This window comes from Neolamprologus multifasciatus, chromosome 18 (assembly GCF_963576455.1).
Source record: "Neolamprologus multifasciatus chromosome 18, fNeoMul1.2, whole genome shotgun sequence".
NCBI classification, from domain to species: Eukaryota; Metazoa; Chordata; class Actinopteri; order Cichliformes; family Cichlidae; genus Neolamprologus; species Neolamprologus multifasciatus.
In genome coordinates this window covers 16,173,235-16,195,269 of record NC_140456.1, presented here as the reverse complement: position 1 = coordinate 16,195,269, position 22,035 = coordinate 16,173,235, and the positions used below count along the sequence as shown (strand labels likewise).

Genomic DNA, 22,035 nt, shown 5'->3' with positions numbered 1-22,035 from the left:
GTTTCTGGGAATTGTTCACTAAATAGTCCAGAAAAAAACTCTGTGTTTAAGTAAACAGTGTTAAAACCTGTTTACTTCTTAGAGTAGAGTTCTTCATAGAACAGCATGTGATGTTGATCTCCAATTCTGGTGAAAATAAACCAGAATGAAGGACTTGTCACACCTTCGCTGGCAGACCCGTGGAGTGGAGAGAGTGTGGACCCAAATGCAGACAGTGACGACAGACTGAAACTCAGAGTGTATTTTTATTGGCAAAAGGAACAGAATACAAAAAAAAGCAGAAGCAACAAACTTTTTGTCTGTCCTTTGACAGAGCCACCATCGAGTGTGTAATAATCTATTGCATCTGGAACACTAGCTGCACAGTGGCTCAGAGGAAAGCACTCCAAGGGGTCATTAACACCGCTCAAAGGATCACTGGCTGCCCTCTCCCCACACTGGAAGATCTACATAATACCCGCTGTATTAAAAAAGCTCAGAACATAATAAAAGATACCTCACACTCCCTGTTTGAACGGTTGCCCTCGGGCAGACAGTACAGAGCAATCAGTGTAATGACAAATGGACTCAAACACAGCTTTTACCCAACCGCAATAACATGTCTGAATGCTGCTTCTGAAAAAATCACACCACTTTTGTAATGATCTATGCACTGCCTAAAGCATGTGTGGGAATGTACGTGAATGTTTTCTCATACTATTTTTATTAGCACTTTAAGTATTTTTTTCATTGATTTTATTCAATTTTGTTGTTATTTTATATTTTTATATTTCTATGGATGATGCACTAATCGGAGACCACATTTAATTTTGTTGTACCTGTGACAATGATAATAAATACAGGGTGGGCCATTTATATGGATCCACCGTAATAACATGGGAATGCACTGTAAAATCTAATTAGTTCCCAGAACTCAAAAAAATTGAGGAAACTCGTTGCCTCAAAAAAAAATGAGTAAAGCTTAGCTAAAAATGACTAAAATAGGACAACTTATTTATTATGGGTACTCTGTACAAGCTCATTTGTTCCCAGAACTAGGGAATTAGGAGGTGGACAACCTCCTAATTGCAAAACCATGAAAGCACCTACTGTAAGACCTGGAGAAGAGTTTCATTCCAAGGATCTAGTGTGGAAACTCACTCCCCCCTAACACAAAGCCTAGGTCAACGAGACAAGGGGGAAGTAAAACTGAACACACTGACATGAGACATGAACTTTCAAAGTAAAACAGGAAATCAGAAACAATTCACAAAGATGCGGACTGAGAAACATGGACTTTACACAGAGGGACACACGAGCAGAGAAGACTAAGCACAGAACTAAACCTATACTAAACATGAGGGCAAGAGAACAAAGCCTAAACCAGAATAATTATAATAAATGTCAAGAGATTTATTCTAAAAAACACTTCTTCAGCTGAGAGTCTGTCAATATAAAATTGTACTTAGTAGTCAGTATAATCTTTTTGTGATATATAAGTTTGCATATTATAGAATACTGCATGATGACCCTTTTATTACTTAGACTGTTGTTGGAATCAAGAGCTTTATAAATTCTTTCTCACAGTGATAATAGCTGAGCAAGCTGTTATCATTTCACTCCTGCCAGGAAGAGGGGAGCTGGATGCTCTTATCTTCAAGAAGAGGGGCCACGTCCTTCAGAATAACACACACACACACACACACACACACACACACACATACACCTGAACCACTTTTATCTTCACTCCCTACATACTAACATTCCTCTGTTAATGAATAGACGTATTCACTGTTGTATTACTTTTGTATATAAATAAAGGCAAGTGCGGGAACAAAGCGCACATCACAGGGCCCCCACTCTGGTGTGAGCGTTCTGTGATCATGCCCTTGCAAGTAAAAACTGCAGCGTCTGTGTGTTTCTACCTTTAGATTCTTAGCTGAAGAAGTGTCTTTAGAATAAATCTCTTGACAGAGTCTAAGAGTGAAGACACACACACGCTGCAGATTTTACTTGCAAGGGCTCACATGAGAGTGGGGGCCCTGTGATCAGCGCTCTGTTCTTGCACTTGTCTTTATTTATACACAAGAAAAATGAAAACATTTGTTCAGTGGAATGTTGATACGTGAGCATGTGCGTATGTGATTGTGTGTGTGTGTGTGTGTGTGTGTGTGTGTGTGCGTGTGTGTGTGTGTGTGTGTGTGTGTGCGGGGTCAGAATTGGGGAAGATTCAGATAGAAATATCAGAACATGTTTTATAAAGAACAATCAGTTCTAAGCAAGGAAAAGGTCATCATGCAGTATTCTATCACATGTAAACTTATATTACTAAAAGCTTATACTGACTACTCAGTACAATTTTCCGTTGACAATAATCAACACAGGATAGCTAAAGAATCAGAACATAAATATAATAAACATAATCTAGAAAAACACCAAAATAAAAGAAACCGAAAAAGGTGGGTCAAAATGATCCAGAACCGTGACAGTTTTCTTCTTAGTTATAATTTACTTGAACAATGAGTGACATGGATGATCCTATTTTACTATTTAGTAAACAATTCTCAGCAAATTTGCAGAAACCGATCCTGGGGGAGGAGCAAAGGTCTGCTCATTAAAGCAGACCTGAAACTTTCCTTCAGATGAATCTGTGCTGGTTAACTGAATCAGTCATGGAGCTGCATCTGCCGATACTTCTTGGCTTTCTTGCTTGTCTGGTCGGAGGGCTGTACCTTCTTGGAGTGTTCAGACAGCGGCGACCAGGAGAACCCCCCCTCGATAAAGGGCTCCTTCCTTGGTTGGGTCATGTCTTAGAGTTTCGCAGGAACACCTTGAAGTTCCTAGAGAGAATGGAGAAGAAGCACGGTGAAATATTTACAGTACAGCTGGGAGGGTTTTATATTACATTTGTCCAGGACCCTTTTTCATTTGGGGGGTTCATTAAGGAGAGTCGGGACAAACTGGACTTTCGAAAGGCTGCTCTGCATCTGGCGCACAGAGTGTTTGGATATAAAGCTGTTGAAGGGGAGCACAGTATTCTCCGCATTTCAAGCAACAAGCACCTGAAGGGGGAAGGTCTGCAAGAACTGACCCAATCTTTTATGAGTAATTTACAGAACATGATGTTGCACAACATTGGATCAGCTGCAGAGGACAGGACCTGGAAAGAAGATGGACTGTTCAGGTACAGCTACAATGTTGTTTTCAGAGCTGGATATTTGGCCTTGTTTGGCAATGTGCCACCCAAGTCAGAACAAAGTGAGGAGAAAGCCAAAGAAAAAGACAGAGCTAAATCAGAAGCTTTGTTTCAGGAGTTTCGTAAATATGACCAGCTCTTCCCCAGACTGGCGTATGGGGTCCTCCCACCGATGGAAAAGTTGTCTGCAGAGAGGTTGAAGGCATACTTCTGGGATGTTCTGTCAATCCTGAAAATGAAAACCAAGGACAATATCAGTGGCTGGGTGTGGGACATACAGCAAGGTAAAGAGGAGATGGGCATCAATATGTCAATGATAAACAGATACATGCTTGTGCTTCTTATGGCCTCTCAGAGCAATATAGGGCCTTCTTCATTCTGGCTGCTGCTCTTCCTCATGAAACACCCAGAAGCCATGAAAGCAGTGAAGGAAGAAGTGGATAAAGTTCTGAAAGAATCTGGACAGGAGGTCCGGCCTGGTGGTCCTATGGTCAACCTGACCCGTGAAATGCTGTTGAAAACACCGATCTTGGACAGTGCTGTTGAAGAGACCCTCCGACTCACTGCTGCACCCCTCCTCACCAGGGCAGTGATAGAGGACATGACCTTCAAGATGGCTGATGGGCGAGAATATTTGCTTCGCAAGGGTGACAGAATTGCAATCTTTCCTTTCAGTTCTGTCCAACATGATCCAGAGATCCATCCCGAGCCGCACTCATTCAAATATGACCGCTTCCTGAATCCAGACGGGACCAAGAAAACTGATTTTTACAAAGCAGGAAAGAAGGTAAAATATTACACCATGCCCTGGGGATCTGGGGTCTCCATGTGCCCTGGCCGTTTCTTTGCCACCAATGAGCTCAAACAGTTTGTTTTCATCGTGTTGGTTTATTTTGAGTTTGAGCTGAAGAATCCTGATGAGAAAATTCCTGAAATTGACCTCAGTCGATACGGATTTGGAACGATGCAACCTGTCAGCGATATCCAGTTCAGATTCAGACTCAGATATTAAGCCAATCAGATGAAAACAAAACTGTGATTTTCTTTTTCTTTGGATCAAGATGGTTTGATGAGCACATTATGGAAATTATGGAAGCAGATTTAAATCTAAAGTTTTTGACGTGTAGGTCAACTGTAACAATTCAACATGCAAATGTACTGATATTCTAGACATGTATATGTATATTGAACACATTCTGATCATAACTCTTCTTCTTTAAGTAATTTGCAGATCAGCAATCAGATTAAATCCAGTTAGAAATGATATTGATGGGCATTGTTTAAGATAACAACAATTATGATTATTGGTTATTAATTATTATTGTGAATGTTCTTTTTTGTATAATTATTTTTCCGTAATTTATGTGACATGTACACTTAGAAATTGAGACGATTCATGTATATCGTAGTCAGTTTCAATTTTTAGTTCAAATTTCTATGTACATTACAAGTTTTTGCTTTTTGTTTTTTCCAAAATAATTTTTTTTTGTAAATGTCAGATTTTGGAGTTTTATGTGAGCCTGTTTTAAAACTCAAAAAAGATATTAAGCCAATCAGATAAAAACAAAAGTCTTATCTTTAAACACCTTTTTTTTTGTATAATTCTTTTGATGATACATGGAGACTTATAAAATGAAGCATGGGAACACATGTATTGCAGATTTTCTGTTACATTTTCCATATGCAAATTAAGTAGAATCAGTGTCAGTCGTCCATCTCCTTCTATTTATCCAGATTTTTGAATTTTCTGTGATTCTGCTTCTGCACACTTTGTTACTCTGTGAATAAACAAGTCTTTAATTGGAATAAGTCTACATGAGTATTATATTTGTACTGGTCTCATTACATATGTATATCTGTTCATCTAGTCTGGTTTGTTGAGGTTAGCAAAGAGTTTCATATGGAGTTCTCTGGTGGGAAGCCTCCGGAACTGTCCTCAGCACAGTTGTTATTCATAGTATATGCATGGTTTTTTGCTTTTCTTCGATTTGATTTGTTATATTTGTTATTTCTAGGGCTTTGTATCTTCTTCAGTTTTACCCATTGCCATGCAGAACTGCACACATCTGCAAGCCACATGGTCTGTTTTGTCATTTGCATTATCTATAACTGAACTGACTCCTCCCAGGTGCCAGCTTCTTTATTTTGATAGTGCAGCAGTCAAGAGGGGAGTGAGAACAGGGAAAGACACACAGCAAAGGGCCAACATTGAGCTGTATAGAATATGGTCACCTGCTCAGCCAGTGGGGTTTAATCTCAGAATTCAAAACAATAAAGTCATGACCAAACCTTTTTTATCTCTTGTGCAGAAAATGACCCGAGTCGAAACTTGTTTTCTTAATAGAATGAACTAGAACAACAGCTGATGTCAATGTCCAACTCATTTGTCCTCATTTTCCTGATACCTGCTGTCTGAGTTGTATGTTTTGAGAGAGGGGAGACAACCCCCCCCCCCCCCCCCCCCCCAAATTGCATACATATGCAATTACAAGGAGAGCATCCCAAAACAAGTTAAAAAGGGTCACATATAACCAGGCTGAACAACAACAACCCAAATTCATCAAGAATCTAATATGGAATCGCGTCATACTATATCACTGTCATCAGGTGGGGTCAATGCAAAGCAAACGTAGCCTATGTTTCACCTCATGGGGTAAAATGTTGCTGTCGATCTGTGACTGCAGACATTAAAAAGTCCATAGGAAAGATGGTAGCTGATTAAACAAGTGCACACACGCATGCGCATATAGTGACATTTTATACCTTCTCCAGAACACTGTATATACTATGGCCAAAAGTTTGGATCATGATGCTGATCCAGAATCCTTCCCCTATTATTTATTCCTAGTGCTATACAAATAAAGTAATAAGAATAAAAAAAATTAAGTAATAAATATAAAATAATGTATTTATGATGATTCAATTTGTACAATATTTAAACCGTAGAGATACAATAATTTTACAGCTGAAAAATCATCATTTTGTTATATTTGAAATATAAATCTAATATAATCTGTATTTTCTTTCAAATACAGTGTGTGTGTGTGTGTGTGTGTGTGTTTAAATATCGTAATTATAATAAGAGCTACAAACCTCTGACACCCTTACCCAGTTAGCTAGCGGCTAATGACTACCACTACTTCTGTAGTTAATAAAAGGACAGGTAATGTTTTGTTGCCCTGTCGCTCAGTGCACATACAACAATGCTCATTTGTTTCAATTCATCAGTTGCCACAAGAGAAATTAACCATGTGTACATAACAAACGAATACTCCTGTGGGCTATAGACTATAGTGTACTCTGTACACCCTACTTCCTGGTTTTTCTTTCATCAGCCATCTCCCAATTAATTTTTGTGTTTCTTCGACAGCTCCACACTGCCCAGGTGACAAAAAAGGCACCAAGCCTGTTCCTGGCTCGTAACCACTTACGCAAGCCAGATCCTTTCATTTAGCAAAGTTGTGATTAATAGTTTAATGTTATTGTTGAGGGCCACAGGCAGGACTCTACACACACATTTAAAAAAAGGCTCAAGAAAAGGGCACCCATCAGGAAAGGGGCAGATGCTCAAGCCCCTGCCGGCCCCCCTGCACGTGTCTGATAGATAGTCGAGACAGTCTGCTGAAGTTCAAAAATGATTGACTGGCTTTGCATGTTTTTACATATTTGATAAAGATTTCATTTCATTTTCTTTTGCACTGATGAATCTGTGTTATTAAAAACGTCTTAACTGTTTTCATTAGTGGTGAGATTGAACTTTCCTGATGAGAGCACCAAAGGGATCGAGAAAACACGTGAAAGCTAAAAATCGAAGTGGTGCAACATCGGGTCAAGGTCACGGAGTTCAGGGGGAATTGCACTCTCAGAGTGTTTTTGTTGGTTTTGCTAAATGAACCTTACAAAAGATGGTTCACAGCATCGGTCATAGACCAAAGAACACTAAAGGCAAAGGCAAACTAAAACATGTCTGGCTTACTCCAATTAGACTCAGAAACTGTCATGTTTTGGCCTAAAAGAGCATCACTGAGCTGAACCACAGAAGACAAACTCCTTGTTTTTTTTCTCCCAACGCTGTCCTAGAGATTATCCATGTGTGTGTGTTTTATGGTTGTAAAAAAAATCTGACCCTGATTTGCATTTGAAATCAGACTTGCCTTGTGTGAATGACCTTGAAATCATTTCTGTTCATGATTAATTTGTGTTTGAATGTCAAAATCCTTCTTATTATAACCTTCTAAGTTATTAATCAGGCAAATGCATTTATTCTTACTCTTTATCTGCAACTTCAGCAAAATTCGCAAAAGCATTTTTGTAACTGAGGTTTCATCACTAAAGTGGTGAGCCAGCCATTCTGTGAATGGAATTTTTAAACCTGTCAAGCATGAACAATAAAATAACTGCCAAAAGTTTCTAATTTTATTTTTATTTTTAAACTGGAGTATGTATTTAAACTCCTGACATTCCTTTTAAAATAAATTAAATATAAAATTGCATATATTAGTTTTCATTTGTATCATTCTTCTAAGATTCTGTGTTTTTGTACAATTTATTGTTTATTTTAAAAACATCAGGAATGTGGGAATCTGCTGCCATCTATTGGATTTTGTTGTAGGGAACAAGTAAAAGAATCCATGCCACTGAGTTGACTGAAGTCAGCCTATAAATTTGTTTTTGTTTGTTTTGGTTTTTTGAGTTTTAAAACAGGCTCACATAAAACTCCAAAATCTGACATTTACAAAAAAACATTTATTTTGGAAAAAACAAAAAGCAAAAACTTGTAATGTACATAGAAAATTGAACTAAAAATTGAAAGACTACAATATACATGAATCGTCTCAATTTCTAAGTGTACATGTCACATCAATTACGGAAAAATAATTATACAAAAAAGAACATTCACAATAATAATTAATAACCAATAATCATAATTGTTGTTATCTTAAACAATGCCCATCAATATCATTTCTAACTGGATTTAATCTGATTGCTGATCTGCAAATTACTTAAAGAAGAAGAGTTATGATCAGAATGTGTTCAATATACATATACATGTCTAGAATATCAGTGCATTTGCATATTGAATTGTTACAGTTGACCTACACGTCAAAAACGTTAGATTTAAATCTGCTTCCATAATTTCCATAATGTGCTCATCAAACCATCTTGATCCAAAGAAAAAGAAAATCACAGTTTTGTTTTCATCTGATTGGCTTAATATCTGAGTCTGAATCTGAACTGGACATCTCTGACAGGTTGCATCGTTCCAAATCCGTATCGACTGAGGTCAATTTCAGGAATCTTCTCATCCGGATTCTTCAGCTCAAACTCAAAATAGACCAACATGAGCAGTGGCAGTCCTAGCCTGTTTGGCGCCCTGGGCGAAGACTCCCTCTGGGCTCCCCCCCCACACACCACACACACACACCACCACCACCACCACCACACACACACACAGAGGATTGTACATTAACATAGAACTTTTGTCGGAACCATACTGAATTTCACCAGAGGAACATACACACCCACAGATATGAAGACAGAGAGAGTATGCAAACGGCTACCAAACAGCCATCATAATACGTCATACAATGAGAACAGGACAAATCAACAATTGTCAATGACTAATTCATATTAAAATCTGTAACATAATGTATTGTTTGGAGTTTAGTCTGTTACTGTTACTATTTTTACCATTTCTTCTTGGAGCAACTGTAACGCACATAATTTCCTTAGGGATTATAAAGTATTCTGATTCTGATTGTCTCAGGATGACCTGCCATTATCCAATTACACATCTGCTTACCTGTATCTTTTGCTCGTTTCTCCTCCTCTTCTTTTCTCTTTTTTCTAAACTGAGGACCTGATGGCTTTGAACCCAGGATTCAAATCATGAATACATAATGGGCTTGAATTTACAACATTATGAATGAAATGTGCTCTATTTGGAAGCAGCAGGTCTCCCTCCCCTTTCACCGGGTTGTGTGTGAGACTTCAAATCATCAAAATATTTTTTTTAAATTGTTATTGATCCCTTTACCCCGAGTCCTAAAGTGTATATTTATTTTCTTACTCTTCTTATATTTATTGTTTGTTTACTTGCACTGCTGTAACTGGAGCCTCGTCGTCTCATCTCTCTATATACTGGACTATATGTAGCGGAGATGACAATAAAGTTTACTTTGACTTCAGCAGCGAGCAGGCGCACCGAGGAAAAACATTGGTGCAAATTATAAGTCTGTATCATAATGTCTCCTGTTTTCGTGTTTGTTGGTTTGTTATTATTTTGTTTTATTTTGCGAGTTGGTTATTAGACGCTGCTCCAGCTGGTCAGTGAATCCCCCACCACCCCGCCCTTTCCTCCCTGTGCCGCAAGCAGCAGGCGCATCTCGCAAACGGAGGGCACCCTTACTCCCAGCAAATGGGCGATAGAAAACCGTTCAGTGCCTATGCCATCCCCAGTATGCGCTGGCATGACGTCGGGGCAGCATGAGTACCAGCAATTCTTTTTTTTTTTTTTTTTTTTGCCGATGATGCCGCCCCCCACCACGATGCCGCCCCGGGCAACCGCCCGTATCTAAAAGCGCTACTGAACATGAGGAAAACAAACTGTTTCAGCTCATTGGTGGCAAAGAAACGGCCAGGGCACATGGAGACCCCGGATCCCCAGGGCATTGTGTAATATTTTACCTTCTTTCCTTCTTTGTAAAAATCAGTTTTCCTGGTCCTGTCTGGATTCAGGAAGCGGTCATATTTGAATGAATGCGGCTCAGGATGGATCTCTGGGTCATGGTGGACAGAACTGAAAGGAAAGATTGCAATTCTGTCACCCATGCGAAGTAAATATTCACGCCCATCAGCCATCTTGAAGGTCATGTCCTCTATCACTGCCCTGGTGAGGAGGGGTGCAGCAGTGAGTCGGAGGGTCTCTTCAACAGCACTGTCCAGGATCGGTGTTTTCAACAGCATTTCACGGGTCAGGTTGACCATAGGACCACCAGGCCGGACCTCCTGTCCAGATTCTTTCAGAACTTTATCCACTTCTTCCTTCACTGCTTTCATGGCTTCTGGGTGTTTCATGAGGAAGAGGAGCAGCCAGAATGAAGAAGGCCCTGTGTTGCTCTGAGAGGCCCAAAGAAGCAGAAGCATGTATCTGTTTATCATTGACATATCGATGCCCATCTCCTCTTTACCCTGCTGTATGTCCCACACCCAGCCACTGATATTATCCTTGGTTTTCATTTACAGTATTGACAGAACATCCCAGAAGTATGCTTTCAACCTCTCTGCAGACAACTTTTCCATCTGTGGGAGGACCCCATACACTAGTCTGGGGAAGAGCTGGTCATATTTACGAAACTCCTGAAACAAAGCTTCTGATTTAGCTCTGTCTTTCTCTTTGGCTTTCTTCTCACTTTGTTCTGACTTGGGTGGCACATTGCCAAACAAGGCCAAATATCCAGCTCTGAAAACAACATTGTAGCTGTACCTGAACAGTCCATCTTCTTTCCAAGTCCTGTCCTCTGCAGCTGATCCAATGTTGTGCAACATCATGTTCTGCAAATTACTCATAAAAGATTGGGTCAGTTCTTGCAGACCTTCCCCCTTCAGGTGCTTGTTGCTGGAATTGTGGAGAACAATGTGCTCCCCTTCAACACCTTTGTATCCAAACACTCTGTGCACCAGATGCACTGCAAACTTTCGAAAGTCCAGTTTGTCCCGACTCTCCTTAATGAACCCCCCAAATGAAAAAGGGTCCTGGACAAATGTAATATAAAACCCTCCCAGCTGTACTGTAAATATTTCACCGTGCTTCTTCTCCATTCTCTCTAGGAACTTCAAGGTGTTCCTGCGAAACTCTAAGACATGACCCAACCAAGGAATGAGCCCTTTATCGAGGGAGGGTTCTCCTGGTCGCCGCTGTCTGAACACTCCGAGAAGGTACAGCCCTCCGACCAGACAAGCAAGAAAGCCAAGAAGTATCGGCAGCAGCAGCTCCATGACTGATTCAGGTAACCAGCACAGATTCATCTGAAGGAAAGTTTCAGGTCTGCTTTAATGAGCAGACCTTTGCTCCTCCCCTTTGACAAGCCCAATGGGTTTCAGCTTGAATGGAACTGATTAATATAAATAGTCCTGGAAAAAAAGCAAAGGTCTCCTGAATACAAGCAACAATTCACATTGTGTTCAATCAACAATGTACTTTCGCGAAAGAATAATTTTCATCTTAATTGCTTATAATTACCGTTATGCAATCCGATAACATTCAAACATCCTTAAAATCAAGATCAACAACCCGTAAATGGTCTTTGAAGTGTCAAATTTCTCTGGAACTGAGTTGTTCAAACAGTTAACATCTGGCATGCAGCAGAATTCCATTCTCATCCGTTTATTCCCCGACGAAAGATCGGACGTATCGAGGCCAGCTTCATTACAGACTGAATGTTTCATAGCACCAAACAAAGAAAGAAAAGAAAAACTGCAGATTTCTCAAGGCAAGCAAAACATGCCAATACTCAGAAACTGTTTTGTCCAAAAGGGAAACTATTGAGCTGAAACATGTAGGAAGGACGCGTTTTACAGACTTTCCTGGAGATTATACATGTTCTAGTTTTATGGTTGCGATAACTAGAAAGAAAAAAGAAAAACAGCGGACTTCGGCCTGCATTTGAAAGCTCGCATGCATTGTGTGACTGACCCTGAAACCCATTACCGATCATAAATGATTATTATTATTATTATTAAACTCTATTAATTTAATTGCACGCTGATCTACTGAACTCAGTGGGAAGGTGGCGCCATCTACTGGACTTTTGTTTTAATGGCGAACAATAAAAAGAATCAGCATAATTGAGTACTTGACTGTTTTTCAGCTTGCCATTTATTTTATTTTTATTTTATTTTTTAAAAGAAAACAGCACAGGTGTTAAACTAAACATCAACACAAGTGACAATGTGGCTTAGAAGCAGGGTATGCTGCTACATCAACTGTTTAAAGTAGCATATATGAACTGTATGTGAACTACATTAATTGTCTGCCATTAAACACAACTGTGCACATTTCTGTGTTACACTCTTCAACCGAAATTAATTTTATTAAAATAATCAAAAAAATATTGATTATTTGCTTGCTTCCTACTTCCCTGCTGGTCTTATGTTGTGGACTGTCTCATCTTTGCAGGGCCTGAAGCTTGTTTTGTTTTTTTCTGCTCTATAGATCAGTGTGAGTTGCTCTCTGAGTATTCTGGCTAAACTCACCTTGCTCATGCTCCTCAGTACTGTCATGTGCTGTAACTTTTTATAGCTACATATTACACCCTACGACTGGGTATGAAAAAGCTTCTTTTTCCTGTTATTGCCAAATAACTGTTAGAACAGCTTTCCAGTCTGAGTGTACTCTGTGGTTTCTTTAAACTGATATAGTTGTTATTGTTTTGCAGCCGACCACTTCCTTCCTTACCCTATTTTTTTTCCTATTGACTTATTGTTTTGGTTTAAACTGTAACATACTTACCCTGTATTTCAGTGTACTTAGCATTGCGCAAAAAGAAACTTTATGTACGAAGGTGTGCAAGTGTATGAGATTGTTCAAATAAGTTTTTGAAATTCTTTAACACTTCTTTTGGCTTATAATAAAATATCTCCAGGATTAAATGGTCTGGCCCAGGGGCGATTTTAGCCCAGTTTTGGAGGTGCTTCAGCATCCCCAAAATGAATCAAAGCACCCCCAAAGATGTCTTACTTTTTTTGAAAATATTTGCTGTTTGTGGGACACACTACTAAAAGTATAAAAAGCATACAGTACTTAATTGAGATGAAACATTTAAACAGCAAAAGTATAGATAACCCCTCCCCCCTCCCAAAATGGTTTGTTCCAGCTCGGCTCTCTCCTACTTGCTTTAGCGCCGTTGCTGCCAGAGCTATGGTGGCTGAGACGCAGCGGAGCAGAGGTGGAAGTGCCTGGCTTAAAACAGGACATATTAGCTGCATTTAGCTTTCAGTTACTCTTTATATAGTTAGGTAGGAGTCAGACCATGTTTCTTTTTAACTGAAAAACATTACACCAGGTAACCTGCTGTGTTGAAAATAGGGCTGCCACGATTAGTCGACTAGTCACGATTACGTCGACTATCAAAATCATCAACGACTGATTTAATAGTCGACGCGTCGTTTGAAGCTTTGTAAGATCACAAAAGACGCAGGAACAAGTAGTAGAATTTAAGAGTGTAATAACGGACTGAAACAGAAGATGGCAGCACTGCATGTACAAGGATGCCAGCTGCCGTTAAACCCAAAGAAGAAGAAGGAGCTGTGTCCCAGAATTCATAGCGCAGCCCAGCTCAGTTTCCAACAATGGCAGCAGCTAGTTAGTTTTAATATTACTCTTATTATTCTTTCTGGGTCACAAAATAAACGTTTAGCATATTTTCAGGTGAGAATGTAGCTGTGTAAACCTCAAATATCTGCTCAGTTTATCAAGACACCACATATTTTCAAAAGCGCTCCGATGTTTTCGGAGACGTCTGTTACCCACTAGCTTGATAGCTAGCCGGGGGCAAGGCTCTCTAGAGCCCGTGAGAACACCAGACTCCGGCAAATCGTTTTCAAACCCACTGCGGTCTTTCGCTACTCAGGTTAAACATATATAAGTCACTTAGATAACTTAAAAATGTTATTGTTTGGCTTTTTTTAGTATTTTATTTGTTCCTGAGTAAATCGGTTAGGCTGAGATTAAAGTTATAGTTTTTACACAGCTGAATAAACGTCAAGCAGACAACTGATTATCAGAAGTGTGAGATGCTCGAGAATATACTCCGGTGTCCCGTTATATTTTAGATAACAATGAGTTTATTAAACTTCACCGAAACAATCTGCAAATTTCATTCAAATTTAATAAAAGAAAAGCGTGGAAGCTGTCCCAAGGAAGCTGTCCCACTCAGACCCATAGTCAGTAGCATAAACTCAGCCACTTATAACATTGCAAAACACCTTGCTACCATCCTTGCTCCTCTCGTGGGGAACACCCCACACCACATCAAGAACTCCACCGACTTCACTGACAAGGTCCAGAAACTTACCCTGGATCCAGATGAAACCATGGTGTCCTTTGATGTAGTCTCTCTCTTCACTTGCATACCCACCACGGAGGCCGTGGAGACTGTCAGAAAACGACTACAAGAAGACAGCTCCTTGGAGGACAGGACCAACTTCACACCCGATCAGATTTGCACACTGTTAGACCTCTGCCTTACCACAACATACTTCAAATACAACGAAGGCTATTACAGACAAAAACATGGCTGTGCCATGGGCTCCCCCGTGTCACCTATTGTAGCCAACCTTTACGTGGAGGAAGTGGAAAGGAAGGCTCTTGGCTCTTTCAAAGGAAGAGTACCCAGCCACTGGTACAGATATGTAGACAACACCTGGGTCAAAATCAAGACACGAAAAGTGGAATCCTTCACTGTGCACATTAACGCTGTGGACAAAAACATCAAGTTCACCAGGGAAGACACAAAGGACGACTGTTTGCCTTTCCTGGACTGCGCTGTGCACATTGAAGAGAATGGCAACCTCAACATCGAAGTTTACCGGAAGCCCACACACACGGACCAGTACCTCCTGTTTGACTCCCATCACCCTCTGGAACACAAACTTGGAGTAATTAGGACCCTACACCACCGGGCAGAACATGTTCCCTCTAAGCCTGAAGGGAAAAAGAAGGAACACACACATGTAAAGGAAGCACTCAAAACGTGCGGCTATCCTAAATGGGCATTCTTAAAGTCAACAAAGAGGCACAGAAAAGAAGATCAGACACCAGCGAGGGAGGATAAGAAGGACAGACGCAACAACATTGTCATCCCCTATGTAGCCGGTGTATCAGAAAAACTCAGGAGGGTTTTCTCCAAGCATGACATCCCGGTGCATTTCAGACCTAGCAACACGCTCAGACAAAAACTGGTTCACCCGAAAGACAAAACGCCAAAACACAGACTTAACAATGTGGTGTATGCCGTACAGTGCAGCGAGGAATGCCCAGACCTCTACATTGGAGAGACCAAACAGCCACTTCACAAGCGCATGGCACAACACAGAAGAGCCACCTCCACAGGACAAGACTCAGCTGTCCATCTGCATCTTAAGGATAAAGGACACTCTTTCGAGGATGCCAATGTTCACATTTTGGACAGAGAGGACAGATGGTTTGAAAGAGGAGTGAAAGAAGCCATCTATGTCCACTGTGAGCGACCATCTTTGAACAGAGGCGGTGCTTTACGACACCAACTCTCTGCCATCTATAATCCAGTTTTGAGATCCCTTCCCAGACGCCTTAACGCCCACTCACATCCTGGGCCATCTGACCTCAGGAATTCGCATGATAAGGTGGGGCCAGGTTTCACAATAAACTCACCCGAAACTCTGGCTGATTGGGACCCACACCCAGTTCCACACCTTGGCTCAGGCGATTAGAGGATCATCAGGGGGTCCTTTTGTCCCTCTGTGGGGGGACACTCCCAGTAGGTTTATATCTGGGACTCCCCACCATTCGACCTTAGAACTGAAGAAGCTTCTCGGATGAGAGGTGAAACGTCTTCAAGTAACTTAAAGAAGTCCAGACGCTTTTCTTTGCAAGCTCCTTTGACTACGATGACCTGGATGACTGAGAACCTTCACAGACAAATTTAATAAACTATCATCTTGTCTTTATTTTTAGTTAGCACATACCTTAAACACTTAGAGCTGTAAGCTAATGATAGTTATATGAGAGCAGATGCACGCTGGTGCAATAAGCTGTACGCTGTACATCCAATGGATGCATGATCTGATTAGTCGACTAATTGCAAAAATAATCGGTGACTAGTCGACTATCAAAATAATCGTTTGTGGCAGCCCTAGTTGAAAACGTGTTTTCCGACGATGTTTGCTCTGTAGTAAAATTAGCGATATTTGACTGCCCTGTTGATCTCATTGAAATGTATACAGCCTATTTAAAATCTAAAACTTAACATTGTCCGTAGCCTGCTGTTGTTACCACTGTCCTGTTTGAAATGTAATGAGAGAAACTGGTTATTTTGCCATATGTGCATGTGCCGATATTGAACCCAAGGTACTAACTAGCTAACTGACTGGATGCCCATTAACCTTATAACTCCTGTTGTGTGTGTGTGTGTGTGTACAGATTGTCAGTCCAAAGAGGGAGAGAGGAAAGAGGGGAACGTGAGAACAAAGTACAAGATCAGGAAGTACCAGGTAAGAAAACAGACAGGGAGTACTAACAGGCAAAACAGTAACTGTTTAACTGGCAAAGAAAAAGAAAGACAAACAACTCATACAATCTGGAAGTTGTGTTCTCCCTATATTAAAGCTGCTATACAGAATCTGCAAAACAAACTGGGTTGTCAGCCCTGGCACTGCATTACCATATTGAGCTTCAGTCAGAGGAAGTCACGGTTGCCAAAGATTTTATAAAGCTCAAGAGTGAGGCTGGTGCCATTCCAGATATGTTAACATTGTACAATCTTCTGGATAATCAGATCTTCCCCAAACTGAAAACTGTTATTCAGGTTGCCCTAACAAACCCAGTTAGCAGCTGTAGCTGTGAAAGGTCTTTTACTGTCTTGAGTCAGCTCCATACCTGGCTGAGAAGGACCATGGGTCAAAGCAGACTCCAGCACCTGGCTGTGATGTCAGTTGAGAAAGAGATGCGTGAGAGACTTGACCACCAAAATGTGATAGACAGATTTACCAACCTCAAGGTGAGGCGACATAGGTTAAAAGAAAAGAAAAAATCTGCAGAGCCATAGAAGTATCTGCAGTAAAGATATTTTCATACATTGTATACATTGTACCAAAGGCCAAGTGTCTCCATTTTCTAATAATATTTTTGTATATTTCAAGGACTCTTCTATTTTTGGTGTATTTTTTATGTATCTGTATTGTATTATACACAGTGTTGGGTAAGTTACTTTAAAATAGTAACTTAGTTACATTACTAGTTACTTCTATCAAAAGTAACTCAGTTACTTCAAGTTACTCGTTACTTTCAAAGTAACTAGTTACTAGGGAAAGTAACTTTGGTTTTACTCAGAATTCTCTTGTTAATGTGTTGCTTCCATAACTTTGCCAGTCTTCTAGCTTGCTTACTTGCCACAAGTGCATTGTGCCACCTACCAATAGAAAGGAAAAGATAATGTGCATATTTCCACGAGAGAAATCCCACGCCTGGACCGTCATTGACTGCTGCCATGATTCTAGCCTACGTCACAGCGTCATGTGCGCCTTTTACATCCAACACAAAAACTGCAGTCGTGGTACTTTGATTGTACTCAGAACTCGGAAATTCTGCCTTCTGAATAGGAAGATGTAGGCAACACCAGACTGCAGATGAGCTGCATACAGGGCTGGACTGGGACAAAAAAATCGGCCTGGGCATTTTGACTAGAGACCGGCCCACCATTATAGGAAAGATCATAAAGCCTTTGAATGAAAACAAACGCTGTTGTGACAGTGATGTACACTGTTTTGATGGTATATATGCATCAATCTATCAATCCTTTGTTGTAAGATTCAGATAATTCTTTTTTAAAAGTGAGACATTTTAAATGAGAATCAGAAAGAAAAGTATTTCTTTGTGCCCACCTTTCCCTGTTAATGCCCAACCTGGCCCCCCTGGCAAAACTTTGCTAGATCCGCACCTGCACAGTTACCAGCTGTCAGCTACCTAAAAAGGATCCTGGGGTTATTTGTCTCTCAGAAACAGTTCATAACTTCCCTTCAACTCATTCCTGTCACCTAAAAGGTAAACCTGTTTCTCCATCACCTGTTCAGCTCTGATGATTCAGTAAGGACATCTCCTGGTTTCATCTTCATGTTTCCCTCTCACCACATAACCAAACCGATATCATGACCAGCAGCTTTTTTGCAGCTGTGGCTCCAGCAAACATCAGCTGATAATAGAAATTAATATTAAATAAATTCTAACAACAGCTGATCAAGCTTAAACGTGCTGCTGTTGTTTAACGCGACATTCGCTAGTTTCCTGTTTCTGGCGCAAAGTGGGCGATAAACAAGCAAGAGAGCCGATCAGCTGATCATTGATCAGTTTTCATGATTGAAGTTGAAACGGGAGAGGGAGGGGGAGAATGAGAGAAGAAGAGACAGCTGTGCAGCAAAGACACAGAATAACTCCAGCTTTGTGCCTTTTTCATTGTAGCTGAATTACGGGACAAACTGTTCCTTTTCACCTCAATAAGAAACGCGTAATATTTTCTCTGAATACCAGACGGGACGGTTGGCAACTCTAATAACTTATGAACAAAATAAAGTTTAACATCGTTAACATCATAGCACCCACCCAGCTGTATAGAAACTCCGTCATGCTAGCTAGTACGCAGTACGGAAAAAGTCAGAATAACGAAAATAAACTCCACCTAAACTTGGTTTATATCTGACCCAGATAGACTGCAGGTCATAACTTCTTACCTGAAGTTCACACTTGGACCGGCGGCTGCCTCGGGTCTCTTTTCCTTCTGCGTCCCCTTTCCCTCATCCACCTGCTGCCTCCACCAATTGCTAATGTTATTGAATCTGTGGAAGCTCCGCGATGCCGCCACACGAAGTAACGAGTAACGACCCTATCTAAATCCCAGTAACGACTAATCCTTCCTGATTTTGGCATAATAACTAGTTACCGTGCTCGTTACCACAATAATAACGTAGTTACTGTAACGCGTTACTTAATAACGCGTTAGTCGCAACACTGATTATACATACACTTTAGAAGTGAATCTCTGTCCAAAAAATGCACACAGTTTACTTTTTACTCACTATGAGCATCATTTATCATTTTTCCCCAGTAATTAAGGTTAGGATATGTATATATTTTTAATTCCAATCCATTCTTCTTTGGCAGCATTTTAATAACCTTGATCAGATTTGATGGTTTTGTTACAGACTTTTCAAAAAAGTGTTTTGCTATTCTTTCAAAAAATGTGGGGATTAAATTGTGTTAAAATGTACAAAACAGTGATGTCATGTTTTGTGACGAGGACCCAGGCACAGAGAGACTTGATGAATTTAAGAAACTTATGATTTAATAGAGAAATTTGCAGACTTGCACAGAGAGGGTAAAATTATGATGACTGATAATGGAGATGAAGACAACAGACGATGAGGACAGGGAGGAACAGGGGTTTAAATGCACCAAGGAGGCAGTCAGACAGAACTCGGGACAACTGGAGGCATTTAGGGATGCAGGGACTGACAGAGACGGGGAAGAAGTCTCATTGTGATGAGTAAAGTTTACCTTGCCTGGATGGGCAGCTCTCTGGGTGCTCAGCACCCCCAAAGCTCTGATCCTAGAATCGCCCCTGCCTTAAAGCAGGTAAGAGGGAGTCCTCTTCAGTTCGGTGGAAGTGTCTTTACGTGCTTTTTAAAGTGTAGCTCATCTTAACTCTCGAGTTGCTGCTTTTCCACATTTTTGTCCCGCACCACACGGAAAGGCCTCGCAGTTGAATAAAAATTCTTCCCTTTCAAAATATATAATATTTAAATATAATACTACTTAAAAGTGTCGCGTCATATCAGGCACAGTTGTTTAATGTTAGGTCTGTGAAAGATAGGTCTAGTCCGTGCCCTTCATCTGTCATCTCTGAAGTTTTCATGTCCTGTTAATAGCGACTCTCGGATCTCTTTCGTGGGAACGACTTTTAAAGCCTGATTTTGGAAAACATTTTTGTGTGAGGCACAGCCTGATACTTCCTGACATGTTTCTCTTTGCGTTTTATTGGTTTCTATCAGCACTGAATTAGCTTGCAATCTGTACTGCTACACGGCCAACAAACGTTTGAACTCAGTCGACCTCGTTCTTGTTTCAGGTGAGATGTCTTCTTATGAGGAGAGTGAGTCCAAATTCTGACGAAAGGCAAAGGAGAATCCATTTGTCCCAGTCGGTGAGTACATATTATGACAAGGACAAATAAAATATGTGCTCACAAACACAAAAGTTTAAGTTTTGGGGTTTATTGAGTGAGTTTTTTTAGAGGATTTGGGGGATATGTTGCTGTCTTATTTTTGTTTTAATGACTTTTGCTTTTTGCAAGGATGGCTGGATTTGTTGCTATTGTTGGCTACAGGCTGATGAAAATGAAAGAGGCGTGGAGATACAAAAATGTCGGTGCAGCTGATTTACATGCGTGTAGCTGCCCAAGGCTTTGTGGTGGGAGCAATGACTGTTGGTGGGTCATCTTTCAGTTCTTACTGCCAAACTGCAACCAGTTCTTTATTTTTGATTTGTGGTTTGAACCTGAAATCATAATACTATAAACACGGGTCATTTCCCATGCTTCTTTTGTTTTGTTGTTGTTTTCAGGTGTCCTGTTCTCCATGTACAGAGAGTACTTTCAAAGCCTATTGAACAAGAACAGAAAGCAAACCAACCCAAGTGAACATGGCCTCTTGGACTCATATTTTATGTCCCTTAGTATTGCCTCATATTAAGGTGTGCACAAGATTTGTTTCACAGATGTCCTGATGAGAAAACAATCTATATAGCCATTATTTTGAAACTGTGTGGAGACAAAGGCTTTAATTCTGTAGCTTTTATGCAGTTTCATTGCATATGCCAGCTGTACTGTAAATATTTCACCATGCTTCTTCTCCATTCTCTCTAGGAACTTCAAGGTGTTCCTGCGAAACTCTAAGACATGACCTATCCAAGGAAGGAGCCCTTTATCGAGGGGGGGTTCTCCTGGTCGCTGCTGTCTGAACACTCCGAGAAGGTACAGCCCTCCGACCAGACAAGCAAGAAAGCCAAGAAGTATCGGCAGCAGCAGCTCCATGACTGATTCAGTTAACCAGCACAGATTCATGTGAAGGAAAGTTTCAGGCCTGCTTTAATGAACAGACCTTTGCTCCTCCCCCAGCACGCAGGATGGGTTTCTGGGAATTGTTCACTAAATAGTCCAGAAAAAAACTTTGTCCTTATTAAGTAAACAGTGTTAAAACCTGTTTACTTCTTAAGTTATAATTTACTAGAACAGCATGTTCTAGTAGTTGTCTTCCTCAGCGTCAACGGCGAAACTCTTTCATTTTATTTTAAGATTTTGCTGTTCAAAATCTCCTCGTGACAATCCTTTAGAAGCCCAGTGGTGCAGCCCACTGTCGTTTGGCTGCTGTCCTGCAGATGGTCCCTGCTTCCCACTGGTCTTGTTGTGGAAGTTTTCCACTTATATAAAGCCTGCAGACGAGCGGTGAGCGGTAGCTAACATTCTTTAATCAAAGCACACAAAGACAACATACAACCAAGCTTGAAGAGCCTACATGACCACGGGGCAGGGTCAGCAGAGTCTCCCTGAGCCTAGCATGGCTCTCAGTTAAATACCTTCTCCAGGAACAAAAGGCAGTACACAGCTGTTTCACACCTTAAGGTTCACACTCCCTTGCTACTTCCCAGAGTCCTCGAAGAGACAAAAGACTGGTCCTCTGGAGTTCCTGTTTCCCCCAACATCCTTACTACACCCCCTACCATTTGTCTTAAGTATGAGTGTCAGACATGTTAAAATCCAGTGGCACCAAGGCATTACAATAACATAATGTGATTAATACCTAGGTAAAGGAAATTCCTATACAATCCCACCCTTTGATTCTTAAATCAAGAATCACATTAAAACCACAATTTCTTTCCTGACATTCTGTATATCACATCAACATTATTGTACACTTAAAGGAGTTTCACACTGTGTATCCTCACTTCACTGTTCTCCCAAAACCCTTTGTTCATCTTTTAATCTTCCCCACAATCTAAGCTCCCACATGCAAATGGAAACAACAATGATACAGAGGAAAGGTCTTCTCCAGAG

The 22,035-nt window shown here is 40.6% G+C and overlaps 3 protein-coding genes and 1 pseudogene across 5 annotated transcripts; 2 read left to right on the top strand and 2 right to left on the bottom strand.

The window, feature by feature from the left end:
* Nucleotides 1-2,606: 2,606 nt before the first annotated feature.
* Nucleotides 2,607-4,984, top strand: LOC146497633 (7-alpha-hydroxycholest-4-en-3-one 12-alpha-hydroxylase-like). Its single transcript, XM_085141789.1, has one exon. The coding sequence runs from the start codon at nucleotides 2,622-2,624 to the stop codon at nucleotides 4,185-4,187; it is 1,566 nt and encodes a 521-aa protein (XP_084997915.1). The 5' UTR covers nucleotides 2,607-2,621; the 3' UTR covers nucleotides 4,188-4,984.
* Nucleotides 4,985-7,995: 3,011 nt separating this feature from the next.
* LOC146497632 (7-alpha-hydroxycholest-4-en-3-one 12-alpha-hydroxylase-like) lies at nucleotides 7,996-10,431 on the bottom strand. 2 transcript variants are annotated; one of them, XM_085141313.1, is made up of 2 exons: nucleotides 9,763-10,431; nucleotides 7,996-8,532 (listed from the first exon to the last, which is right to left on the bottom strand). In XM_085141313.1, the coding sequence occupies exons 1-2, from the start codon at nucleotides 10,412-10,414 to the stop codon at nucleotides 8,387-8,389; spliced, it is 798 nt and encodes a 265-aa protein (XP_084997439.1). In that variant the 5' UTR covers nucleotides 10,415-10,431; the 3' UTR covers nucleotides 7,996-8,386. The 2 variants fall into 2 exon arrangements, with proteins under 2 accessions (XP_084997439.1, XP_084997438.1); XM_085141312.1 differs by having other exon boundaries at nucleotides 7,996-8,537; nucleotides 9,768-10,431.
* LOC146497631 (5-beta-cholestane-3-alpha,7-alpha-diol 12-alpha-hydroxylase-like) lies at nucleotides 10,408-11,265 on the bottom strand. Its single transcript, XM_085141311.1, has one exon. The coding sequence runs from the start codon at nucleotides 11,201-11,203 to the stop codon at nucleotides 10,415-10,417; it is 789 nt and encodes a 262-aa protein (XP_084997437.1). The 5' UTR covers nucleotides 11,204-11,265; the 3' UTR covers nucleotides 10,408-10,414.
* A 7,679-nt stretch (nucleotides 11,266-18,944) lies between these two features.
* On the top strand, nucleotides 18,945-21,187 carry LOC146497630 (HIG1 domain family member 1A, mitochondrial-like; annotated as a pseudogene). Its single transcript, XR_014870858.1, has 3 exons — nucleotides 18,945-20,131; nucleotides 20,278-20,412; nucleotides 20,547-21,187. The product of XR_014870858.1 is annotated as an HIG1 domain family member 1A, mitochondrial-like (transcript).
* Nucleotides 21,188-22,035: the final 848 nt, after the last annotated feature.